At 43.1% G+C, this 13095-nt stretch overlaps 1 protein-coding gene across 10 annotated transcripts in view; it reads left to right on the top strand.

Moving 5' to 3' along the window:
* DENND2B (DENN domain containing 2B) overlaps positions 1-13095 on the top strand; it is a 176141-nt gene that overhangs the window by 147208 nt on the left and 15838 nt on the right. For all 10 annotated transcript variants that reach the window (XM_065065306.1, XM_065065303.1, XM_065065301.1 and 7 more), the window contains 2 exons: positions 693-833; positions 3786-3934. In XM_065065306.1, the coding sequence (XP_064921378.1) occupies positions 693-833; positions 3786-3934 (290 nt within the window). The remainder of the gene's footprint in view (positions 1-692; positions 834-3785; positions 3935-13095) is intronic.

Genomic DNA, 13095 nt, shown 5'->3' with positions numbered 1-13095 from the left:
TGCCTGCTCTGCGTCATGTCAAACAGAAAATGACCTTAATGCAGGCACTCAGTGTAAACAGCCGGGCACGCTGCACGCGGCTGCTCCCGGCGGGCTCCAGCTCAGCGCAGGCTCGACGTGGCTGCTGCCACCGCGGCCAGGACTGCTCTGGGACCCCTTTCCTGGTGCAGTTCTGCTGGTATCACGGTGGGCAGGGTCGCTTTTCTTGCTGGTCTGTCTTTTTCCTGCCCTCTCAGTTGAAACAGAAGAGATGCCCGGGGAGAAGAACGTGCTTCTCCTTAATACAAATCTCAAGATGTATCACTGAGATGTGATGCTGACCTGGCTTGTGGTCATGGGATTTGTCTTGATCTTTCCTTCAGCTCACCCTGTTGTTCAGGCAAAATCCCAATGATAGAGATCCCTTTTGCCATGCTGAGTCTTCTTTCTCCTTTCCAGATTTGTTATTTTTTCCTTGTCTCTGTGTTAACCGCATTCACAAACAGGCTCCATTTTGTAGCTGGAAAACCTATCATTTTCAGAGTATGATCGAATCCCATGTCTTTACTAGTAGTGAAGAAATGCATGGCAGAGGAGAATAAAACTTAGATCTGCCATGTGTTTAGGCACATGTGGGTCAAAAGGATGCTTCAAAAGTGTATGTGGTGCTGACATGTTCTGTCTCTTTCTCTCGTGTCTTGCTAATGGATCAGATCCTGGATGAGGTTGAAAGGAGAAGGGGAATATCTGCCGCCTTGGTTTATCCATTTATGAGAAGCCTGATGGAATCTCCTTTTCCTGCACCTGGAAAGACAATCAAAGTCAAAACCTTTCTGCCTGGAGCTGGAAATGAGGTAAAAAGCAACCGTAAACATTAAAAGTCAAAGTCTCCCCCCTTCCACCAGTCCAGTATCAAACAGCAGAAGAAAACCAGGAGGAAACGCGAGGATACTGCAAGGCATGGGAGGTGGAACACCCTCAAAATGAACAGTGCAGGAGCTACACCAGGGTTGATTTGCTGATGCTGGTTCCCATTGATGATTATAAACTAATTTATTGTTATGTATTTGTTATTTTAATGTTATTAACATGTTGCATTTAAGAAAAAAACACAAACACCACGAATGTCCTAGTGTGCCCGGCCTAGTGAGTTAACAGAATGACAGTATTGCCGGGCTGTATCACAGTGATAACGAGCAAGCGTGAGTTTCTCATGCTCACTGTGCTTGAACTGGTCAGCAGCTGATTTTTGTTGCAAACCTCATTACTGTTGGTCTCGGCCTTAGTAGGAGGAGTGACCAGCAGCACTTAAATGTCTCTTTTTGGCAATAGATACTCTTTAACTGGCCCTTAAAGAAATAGTCTATATTTGGAAAAGCATGTCATATAGTTTGTGTGTGTGTGCACACACATTTAATAGATTTCATTTGTTTTTATTACTGGCTCTAGTAACTAGAAGCCTAGCATTATACAACATAGGCCTTACTGGAAAATGGCAATATTGGTGCCTTGCTTAAAAAGCTTTTTGTAATTTGAGGCTTGCTTGCCATTTGCTGTGTCAAATTCTGCTCTCTGCATGTTCTTATGTAAGTATATAGTAGCTCCACTCAGATAGGCAAGCGTATAAAGGAAATACATTACTGCAGATAGGAATAGAATTTGGCCCAGTTAGTGAAAGCAGGAAAAAAGTCCCCTCTAGGGTTATTTTGCACTCCTGAGGGTTAGTTTTACAGTGCTATTACTATTTTTACATTGAATCGTATTTTCTCCAAGTGTAATGCCTCTGACTTTGACAGAGTGGGCCTGTAATGTCACTTGGTATGAAATGTGAAGGGTTCCTTGTATAAGTGACTTGCAAGGCATGCTTAAGTCACAAGCATTTTCTTGTGGAGAAGCAAAGGAAAATTAAAAGGCTGGATTGACATAACAGTCGTACGATCTGATAATGCTTTTTTGATGTGAATATATCTGGGAACCATGGATCTGCAACTTCTCTGTCCTCTGCTCAAGCTTCTGAACTCTCCCAGAGAAAAACACTGAGATAATTCCAAACAAACAAACCACTCTCTTCTGGCTGAGCTTTGCTCTCTGTTTTGCTAGTACAAACTCGTTATTTAAATGGAATGCACTGGCTTAATTAGGAACAGAATCTTGTCCTTCCATTGTGGCTCCTCTGGCCTAAACAAAGATGATGATTAATTGGGAAGCAGACAGTATATTTCTTTGTGATGGGCAGACTGAAGCAGAAGGCTTTGCCAGGCAACAGAAAACATCCATGGCATTTGCAAAAGCTGCTGTAACTTGCATTGCATCCTACCCCGCAGCAAGATTTTACCATTGAAAGTAAAACCAGCTCCTCGTGATTTGGCACATAGACATGATTTGAGCTTGTGATCCCAATGCAAAGGAGTGGAATTGGGCACCTTTGCTGAATGTGAGGAAGGGGCAGGCAGCGTTTCTTGGTGCGTCATCACTCCACAATTTGATTCTTACCACTGTTTGAGGCAACAGCTGAGTGATGGGTATGTAATACTCTGGCACCATAATGCTTCTGACTTTGAAAAAGTACATCTGTGCACAAATACTGTTCTAACAGTGACTTTCTTTTTACAGTCCTGTGTTACCAATCACAATACTGAAAGTAAACTGGTATGAACTGGTTTTGTTTCCAGTATCCTGTGATCTTGCTGCTGATCATATCCTTAAAACAGTGTGTTTGTGAGGAATTTTGTAAGGGCTACTCAAGTTTAAACCCAATACAGTATGCTCATGGAATGTGGTGTCATGTGCATGAAAACATAAAAGTCGTCTAAAGCAATAAAGTGATGGTGATTTTTTGGACATATGGATAGAAGGAGGTGTATATGTGTTCCTGTTAATATGTCTTCAGAGATTTCAACACAGCTTCAAGTTGGCCAACATTCCCCTTTCCCTTCTGTTTCCTCAAATTCCTCAGTAGTTCATCATTTGCTGCTTTGCACTTCACATTTTTCTTCCTCTGTTACTCTCTTCTTCATGTGTTTTTTCCCTCTTCTTTTTTCTGTCCTCTGCCTTCAAGTTCCACATCTGAGCATGTCAATTGCAGAGTAAGAGGAAGATATAATAAAGGAATCAAGCAAAAGGCATTTGAGAAAAGGAAGGAGAGGGCCTGAGGTCATGGATGAAGTATGAAAATTAGACTTAAAAGGGATGTCACAAGTCACCATCTAAGACCTTTTCCTGTCTCCCCAGTTAAGTATATATATGTACATATCTTTATGACAAAAAAAAAAAAAAGGTTTTAAATATTATGTAGTGAACTATGTGTCATAGAAGAGTGAAAATGAAATAAATTTGGTTTAAATTTTGCCTGGCCTCTAAGTTCAGTCCCTGACTCCTATCTAGAAGTGGATTTGAATTGCTAGCCAAGTTTAAACCAAATTTGACTTATTGTTATGGCTGTTTTAATCCTGTAATCTTCTGGTTCCAGTGTTCCCAGTTTGTTACTTGCTTCATTCTGTCGACTCGGCCAAGCTTTCCATCTCTGACAGGGTGTTTAGAAGGCAGAATTATTCTTCCCTTGGAAATGCCGGCAGATTTAATGTGCAGACCTGTATTCTGGGAAGAAGGATGACTTGATAGTTAATTGTGTAACACACCATTTCTCTGGAGTGCTGGGCCTCCAGACTCGGTTTGCAAAAGAGGATGGGGGTTGTTCTCTGTGTCACCTCACCAGTAGAGCACGGAGCGGTGCTGGAGGGCCCGGGCACCCCGGTGCTGTCAGCCCTGGCCGGCAATGCTGACTGGTGTTTGTTGGATGTGTTCAGGTCATTGAGCTGCGGCGGCCGATGGACTCACGCCTGGAACACGTGGACTTTGAATGCCTTTTCAAGTGCCTCAGTGTCCGTCAGATCATCAGGATCTTTGCTTCTCTCCTGCTGGAGCGGCGTGTGATTTTTGTAGCAGATAAGCTCAGGTAAGTGCCAAAGGGAGCTGAACCACATGTTGTTCAGGTCAGTACTATCTCCAGATACGAAAAGGTTTATGAAATGTCCAGAATGGTTGTCAGATGTGAGGACCCCCTCACTGTAGGATTTGAATACTTTTTATATCAATGGAAGTTATTTGCATCAGGTGGGGCACACATTCTCTAGTGGTCACTTGCTACAAGCCACTTGTTCTGTCTTCCTCGTCCATGAAATGGCAATACCAATACTTACCCATTTCACAGTCAGCATGATGTTTGCACAGGGTTTTGAAGCAATATAGTCCTAGTGATATTTCATTTCAGGTTTTGGAAGGGAAGATTTATAAACTGTAGCAGACAGAGATCATCTCTGAGGTGCTTCACCCTGTGGCCGTGCAGTGCAGCCAGTGGGGTGCTGAGACTTCACCTGTTTTGCTCCATGCAGTACAAAGAATTTGTAATGGCACCGAGTTCCAAATCCTGCAGTACCAAACCCATCCAGTGGGAGTGCTAAGAATGCTATTCCGGTCCATCCCAACCCTTTAGGATATTTTTCCTGCTGCTGACATGACCTAAAGCCATTTCCTTCCCACAGCTCCATCTTGGGCTCCTTGCTGCATCCTTTCAACATATAGGTGCAACAGGTCACAACTCCACATGGCCTTTACCAAGGAAATGGGAACCCCGTTCCCCTGCCCCACAGCAAAGAATCATCCCTTTTTTATAATAGATGCTTATGTAATCCATATAGAAAAGTATGGACATTGTAAAGATGTTCTTTGCTGTGGCATAATAAGTAATAAGAGATGGCAAATAAAAATAAAGACCACAATTCATTAGACTGAGGAACATCCAGTGTCTTTTAAAAGAACACCAAAGACTGTATGGGTGGTTAAAAACACAGATGGATCTACCCAAACAAACTCTGTTAAACACTTTATCAGCCCTGACCTTCTCTGAATGACCGCCAGGAATAATAGCTGCACTTAGTGGCCGCCAGTGTATATAATAGCAAAAATACTTTACATAGTAAAAGCTTTACAACCTTTAAGGGACAATTTCTTAAAGCTGCAGACCCTTCTCAGGTTATAAAGTTACTTCCTTAACAGTCTTTTTTGTTGTCTAGAACAACAGGAATATTTTATTTCATCCCTTCCCTTGTCAGTAACCCTTAGTTTGAAGGATCATTCGGGGTGACTTAGTTTCACTAAACTCCTGCTGAGAGTTGCTTAGCTAGTCCAGGGTGTCTGCCGTACTTCAGTAGATATTTGAGTCATCCCATGAATATTGGGGCAAATGGCTTTTGAAGATACTGCTGGGTGTTTCTTCAGACTCTCTTTCTACGATATGCTTAATCACATTGTTCTGCCTGTTTCTATTTTAATGTTCATTGAGCAGAATTAGTGGCACACACAAATCTGCCTGTAACTCAGAATGACACAGCTCTGTGTTCCTTCAAATGGCACACTGGTTTGAGTGGAAAGTCACAGAAATGGTACAGAGAAAATGAGGGCAGTGCTGTGCTGCCGCCAGCTGTCGCTCTGCTCTGCAGTTCCCAGTCGTTCCTTTGTAATGTTGTCCTGATTTGGTGAAGTACCTGGAGCCCTGACATAGGGCTGCGGGGTGGTTTGCTGCAGGACACATCCTCAGCCGTGAGGGCTGGGACAGAAAGTAGCTGTTCCTGGAGCGTTTTTCTGGGACAGCTGGCCTAGCCAATGTCATGTAATGCTTCTGGGTACTGTTCAGAGAAAAGCAGCAACAACTAAACCTACTTTGACAGGCATAAGGCAGCTTGGTTTGGAAAAGAGTCATGCTACTGATGCTGAGGGTTTGTGGTAACCTAGTACTTCATCAGACAATCAGGGTTTTCTACACATTGCAAACCTGACTGGAAGCTAACAGCTCAGGCTTGCCCGTGCAATTATCTGTCTCTCGATAGCTGCCTGGTCCTACAGGTCCCAGAGCAGAGGATAAGAGAGTCCTGCTCACCAAAAAACCACTGCTGCTCTCCCTTTTGGCACACAGATATAGAGCACCAGGACCAACAGGAACCTGAAATGACAAAGATCTATTTTGGCAAACACATATCCAAACATCGAGCTCTTCTGCAAAAACTGTTCCCTGGTGAACTGTTGTTTCTGTTTTGGGAGAAAGAAATCAGGTTAGGGGCCATCAGCAGGTCCTATGAGACAGGACAGGATTCAGGTGGATCCAAGAGGCTTATGCACTTTTGTGGTTGCTCCTCTAAGAAGAGACAGAACCTTTCATACAAAAGGGTTTATATTCATTTACTTCATTATATCCGCATATACCCTTTATTATACACATACACTTTGTTTTGTTTGAAAAGGATATGACAAAATCCGATGTGGTAGATAAGGCCCTGGATTAAGACGCTCGAATCCTGAGCTCTTCTTCTGAACCCTGTGACCTGCTGTGTGACACATGCAGGAAACGTAACTCCAGTTTCTTATCTTTTGTCTGGTCTGTCTGGGATCCTAAATGCTCCAGGATGGAGACTGCTTCTTGCTCTGTGTGCATATGCAGCTCTGCTTGATGGAGTGTGGCCCCTCTCGGCGTGGGGATCTAGGAGGTGCTGTAAAATAGAAGCTAATAATGAGTCCTTTGACAAAGGCCCAGAGAAAGTGACAGTGGATTTAAATTCAATACTTACTGAGGTTTTAATGGTTTAAATGGGGATGAAGTCTAAAATGAAACACTCTGGCTTTGAGCTAATAACTGTCTGTCTTGGAACCTTTGCCTTGTCTGACAAGAATTTTGTTTATGGGCATCACGGCTGAAACTGAAGCAGTTTACTGGTAATGTGGAAAAAAAAAGAAGTGAAATATCTTACGGGTCCAGTCTGTGGGCCCAAAGAACGAGAGCAGGAAATTAAAAAGATTTTACAAGGGCTTGATTTCTGTATGTACCCAAAAAATAGCTTAGAAAGAAATGGTGTTGAGGTTTAGGCTTCAAACAATGAGATTCAATGGGCTTTTGTGGCTGCCTGTTTAACAGGTCTCCAAGCAATAAATGATTTCACACATTATACAAGTTTAGGAAAGTCATGCTAGTGAAGTGAGATTCATTCATTAAATTTTATTTATGGTTCTTATAGTGCCCAGAATGTGAAAATTTGTAGTCCTTGATCTTTGCACAGAAGGGGCTGCCATTTTTTAACACAGAAAGTGATGCTACCAGCAAGGAGGAAACAACAGTAAAGTTTTGAATGACAGGACTGCGAGGTTGCCTAGGTTAGTTATATGCAGTTAGGTTTGGGATGTTTTTTTTCCCCAGTAAGTTGCATATATATTTTTTTTTCTACTTGAAACTGGGTGAATAAATCCCTGTGGCTATTTGCTCACTTTCAAAAATGTATTTGAATCTACCAGTGACCTTTCAGTATTTTGATTTCTATACACAGTCAAGAAGACAACAGATAAATAAAGATAACAGTAGAGAAACTTGGAAGAAGAATAATAACAACAACTCATAAACAAGTAACTTAAAGCTACCATTTCTTAAGCATCTGCTGAAAGCACAACTGAGATGGTATGTCTCATCCCAGCTCAATCCCCCTCCCAGCTGGAAGCCCCTATTTGTCTTTCCAGTGTTCTGCCTGTTCACCCCAAGTCTGAAACAATCCCACAGCTCTGCTGGCTGCAAAGGGGGAGCTGCTCCAGCACAGTCTAAAAGGCCAGGGCAGCAGATGTGACATCGGCAGGTCCTGGGGCTCAGGGAAAATCGGCGTTGCTGGAGGCACAAAGGTAGCAACAGAAAATAAACAGAAAGTAAACAGGGGAAAAAATATTTCTCTGCTTGTTTTAGTTCTGTGCTGGGGAAACAAATTTGTGGACATGTTTGCTGCAGAGGTGATGTATCCATGCTTGTGAGAACAGTCTCTTTGCCTTTTCCCCTGAATGTCTGGAGAGGGGGAAAGGGAGGCCTTGGGCATCTTGATCTCCCTTTGTTATAACCCATTTTTTATAAGTAAAAACCACTCTTGCTGTAATCCACTATATTGTGAAGGACTCTGAGAATATTTTGCTTACATTTCTCATGTGGGTCCAATCCAATGCCAGCCAGAGTCAGTGGGAGTGTTTGGGTGAGGCTTGTCTTTTGCTACGGATCTAAATCCAAGAATATTCCTTTCAATGGCATTTCTGAAGCTTTAGGAGCTGTGAAAGGCTTCTATAGAGTCCTTGCTCTTGTAAAAGGCAAAATAACTTCTCGTTGTTGTGAATTTTGTTTTTATGAGAGATATTTCAGCTACTTCTCAGTGAAGCAGGAGCATGGGCCTCAAGGAAAAAAATCTCTGTTGGCATCAATGAGTTTTATCCTCCTAAACCATAGAGGTGAACTTGGAAATGCACCCTAAGGCAAAGGTGGACCAGGCATTTCTCTCAGTAGCAGTGCCAGCTCAGAGGTGCCCCCCGTCCCTTGCTTGCTCCTGCTCTGCACTACACTCTCCCTCACTCAGGAGGCTGTGCCAGCCCAGGCACAGGAGGAATTACTCATTTTGCCATGTCTCCAAACCAGAGAGGCTCCTTGGCCAGGTCACACCAGGAGCTCCTGTGCTGGGAGGGGGACAGAGCAGGGGGCTGGTCGGGGGCAGGAGCACTGGGATGGGCACACTTCAGGGTGGTGTTGCCACTGAAAGGGGTCTATCACACATCATCCTTAGGTGTGAGCCAGCTGCATTTACATTCATGAGATGATACTGTAAATTCGTGAATAAACCCACAGGGAGCTCCATGGGAATGAGGCTGGGGAAATGTTGGATGGCAGTAAACTTCAGTGCAGCTAAAGCTCCTGCACATCAGGGTCTTCCCCCGCTTAGGGATGGCCACAGATTACTTTGTCTTCCCAAGCAGAGTTTTCTTCTCTCCATGCTTCTCTGCCAGGACACATCCCTGGCCCAACATGGACCAGCAGTCAGTCAGCTGGTGTGCTGCAGCCCCCTGAAACCCTCCTCTGCAGAGCTTGCCCCATGAAGTCAAGGGGCGCTGTTGCAAGCAGAAACCAGGCACCTATGAGGTGGGAAGGCTTTGTCCAGTTAAGGATAAAAACCTTTTATCCTGTTAAAGATAAAAACCTTCCTGCCCCTCCCCAGAGTATTTTGGACTGGCAGGAGGGATCTATCTTCCAGCACAACTGTAGAAAGTCCAGGCGGATCCCAGACCTGACCAAAGGTTATGGGCTCCAGACAGAAACACTGACTAATACAGGACAGAAGCATAAATATGTAAATACTGGGGGAAGTCATCCCACAGGCATGTCTCTGTTAACTTTGTGGAGCAGAGTGTACTTGTATACAAGGGCAAAGGCTTTCAGAACAAACAATGGCATTTCCTTAATCTCAGGGACAGAGACAGCTTAGGGCTGTGCGTGTTACACCCAGAACATTCGGGGGGCGTTAATGTTTGTTCTCATATTTGAATCTGTTGCTCTGGGAGTCGTGAGGCCATGCTAGAAAGCAGCACGGTGAGCAGCTGAGAGGCAGCCTGGTGCCCATCTCTCAGTGCCTACCTAGAGAAAAAGTATTAGGGATCCTTTAATCTAGCAGGTAAAATCATAGTGTGATCTTGTAGTTCAAGTTAAAATATAGGAGATAAGTGGAAATGTTTTAGTAGTAAGAGTAAACTATTGCTCCTCAGCCCTGTAGCAAGGTCAGATGGAAAAGCAGGAGTAGCTAAACTTTGGGGCAGGTTACTGAAGTGAAAGCTCATTCCCTATTTACTTATTGTTTATTTTTTTTTAACAAAAGTAGGATATAATTGTTACAAACTAATTACAGCAATGATAGGCCTGATTAGGCTCACCTGCTGCCTGGGAATGCTCCTTTCCAGTTGTCTGTCATATCATAACACCTGTAAAATTTGCCAGCCTGCAGGTTGAAAGGTAAAGATGCATGTGTTAGGACGAAGAGAGAAAGTGTGCTTGGTAAACAGACATTGAGCTTTCACCAGTAAGAAATATTTGCTTTACTCTCTGACATCACAAAAACCTCTACAAAAAAAGAGGTGAGATAAAAGTGTCAACAAACATATGCCAGAAAACAGCTTGTGAGGGACAATTTACTGTTGCCAGTCTCTAACTGGTCTGTACCATTTCTGAGCACGGCTACAGGAGACACAACTACCTCTTCTCTTGCTCACATCTGGTGCAGCCCTATATTGAGCTAGAAGTCCAGTTGTTTGTCTTGAAGAAAACTTCTTTTTTTTAAAAGAAAGCTGTGCATTGAAGAAGGAGTTGTTTAGAGATGCAAGCTATTGCACCTGTGGAATGTGTAATAGCTCCCAGATCTTATGCTAAACCCAGGAGAAGCATGTATGGCTTACATTTCTTTTGGTATTTTATTTTTTGTCAAAAGATCTTGAAGTATTTTCTTAATACTGTTAGGACTATTGTTCTTGTCTGGGCTGACATGCTGAACATAAGCTGGAGAATTTTTTTCCACTAATTTCTGCAGTAGAAGGAGTAAACCCTCATATAATTATCCAATATGTAATCATGCCTAGTAGACAGAATTTATGCTACAGCAAAACCATCAATTTTTCACATAGGTGACCAGAGAGTTTCCATTTCCTCCAGTGAGAGACAGATCAGCCCCTGTTGAGGAGTGATTTAGAACCTGCACACCACCCCTACTTTACCTAAGGGGCAACAGCTTGTACCACCCTTGATCTTTTAGAAAAGAAGCATCCTCTCGAGTTTGTCTGAATCTCTGTTACCTGCCCTGCAATCACTTTTCTTTTGTGGGACTTTGATTTTTCACAGTCTGCTTGCATTGTGAAGCTTCACTAAGTCGAAACATACGTACTTGGAAAAAACCCTTCTGTAACGGATGTGATTATTTGGCCTGATGTAGCTGCAATTTCTTGATATTCTGCTTCTTTCTTTCCTACCAAACATAGCTGGTAATCTTTGAGTGAGATGTTTGTATGCAGCGCAGTCGTGCAAGACACTGATCACCTTGTCTTACAGTCTAGATGCTAGAATTGAAGGTGTTCAATGTGATGTGAAACTGTTGTTTTAAGGTTGTGTCTCAAGGTTTTTGAGAGAAATTTTGCACTTTATTCCCCCCTTTCAAGAGATACTTACATTTTGTACCATTGGATGACATTTCTCTGGCACTCAGGTGTGTGACGTCTGATGCCAACAGAGGAGCTGTACGTGGACAGTAGGAAAATGTCTTGTCAGGCAGAAGAGGCAGCCGGAGAAACAAAATGACCTTTCTAAGTCTCTGGTTTGTTTAAGATTCCACAGTCCCAGAGAAAAGCAATCTAACAATGACATTTTTAATATGCCGTAAACTTTGATGGCATTTTTAATAAGCCATATGACAAGAAGGGTAGAGCCTGTATGATTTTCCTTTCCTCCTGGCCTCCTTTCAAGTGCTATTTGTTTATGTCACTTCAGGCTCTAGCCAAAGCTCTATAGTGGGAAAACAGTCATTTTTCCACTTATTATGTGTGCAACAAAATTCTTTCTCCATTCCCCTGCCCCACGAAAGGGTGTGTGATACCAAGACGACCATGTTTTTTCATAATTATCTTCTGGATTGCTTTTTGGCACAATAACCATATGGCAGTAAGTTGCGATGTTTTCCCAACTTGGCCTTTAGCTCCATGCAAGGGGATTTAGACAGATTCCCTCTTTTCCGCTTTTGAATGAGAAAGGATTAGGGGGTTGGGGCTGTTCTTCTTCTCCTTTGTTATTACCTAGAAAAATTCTTCATGCTTCTTTACAGCTGCCATGTTGTTAATAGTGCAATGATTGCCTGCGAATCTGAACCCGCCAGTGTGAACATTAACAAGAACTAGTGGGAGCAAAGGTCCTAGTGTGGAGAGAACAAGTAGTTAACACTCCTCTGGAGCACCTGGGCCAGAACCGCTACTGTTATGGATCTGTGCTAAGAAACGCTCTTGCACAAAGGGACTGGATAGCTGTCGGCACTAAGGATAACTTTCCACTTTGAAATGTGTGGGGTTTTGCTTTTGTTTCTTCTTGTAACCACCTGACAAAGCCTGGGCAGGTGGCTGATGTGTCAAAGCAATGATTTTTTTGCTAAAAGTCCCACTTACTTGAGATTTGTGGAAAATATGGTCGAACGGCAGTTGCTTGAAAAGCCTTATTCTGAAGGGCATTTTGCATGTCTCTTTCTCCAGGGACTTTTGTGTGCCTCTCTTCTCATGCACAAGTATTACAGGAGCAAAAAATCATGTCTTAGTTAAAACCACATTAATCTTTAATCATCTTTCCTCTGCTTTCTTTTAAATTAAGCACTTCAAAGCCATTCCCCCAGCGAGAGATCTCCTGACGGTGCCTTCTCTGCTCTGCAGCTCTCAGCTCCATGTGGTGCAACCTTGATTTGGTGCCATGAGCCAGGGTTGCGCTTTGCAGGTTGTTTGTGGGACCTCAGACTCTCTGTCACTCAGGTGTTGCAGTCAGGTGCGAGCTGGATTATGGAAACCCAGCCCTTAATGAAGTAAAATAATTTACTAAGTAGCGTAAAGTTACGATAACTTTTGGAAAATTTGCATAAAATATCTGTCTTCCAATATTTGGTTTGAAAAACAAAAATAAAACCTCCCATATAGTCAAAATGAACCCTGCACTTCTTCTTTGATAGTATTTCCTAATGAGTTATTATACAACATTGATAATCTGAATTACTTTGACTGTGAGTATCCGGTGAGTGACGTATCCAGTGAGTTTAAAATAGGAATCTCTGAGAGCACATCATATTTCTGTCCATCTCTGTTTAGCCAGAAGGCATCACCCCAGCAGGGCAGGCAGCTCCCGGGCGCTGGCTCTTCCTGACTCACCTATGGCCACATCGTACTATAGCAGACCTGCTCAGTCCTTATGCTGTTGACCGTAAACTACAGTTGGGTACTGATTGCTGCAGCAGCCCTCTTGCATCACAGCGTGGGCTGCCAAGAGCATCACAGCTATAATCTTTGGTCTCTTTGTTGTCATCTTAGGAAATGCTGAAATGTAGGTTACTTGCTCTTAGCATGAATCTTAGCACAGTGCACAGACTATCAAAATATTACCTGAAGTTCTCTGACGTCCTCTGCTCTGATGCAACGGGACATTTATGGGGACAGAAAGGCTTTTCTGTGCACGTGCTTCTGAACAAAGTCTCGTGGGGGAGCAATGAG

The sequence above is a fragment of the Columba livia genome, chromosome 5 (assembly GCF_036013475.1).
Source record: "Columba livia isolate bColLiv1 breed racing homer chromosome 5, bColLiv1.pat.W.v2, whole genome shotgun sequence".
In the NCBI taxonomy this organism is placed as follows: Eukaryota; Metazoa; Chordata; class Aves; order Columbiformes; family Columbidae; genus Columba; species Columba livia.
This window is presented reverse-complemented; position numbering and strand designations above follow the sequence as displayed.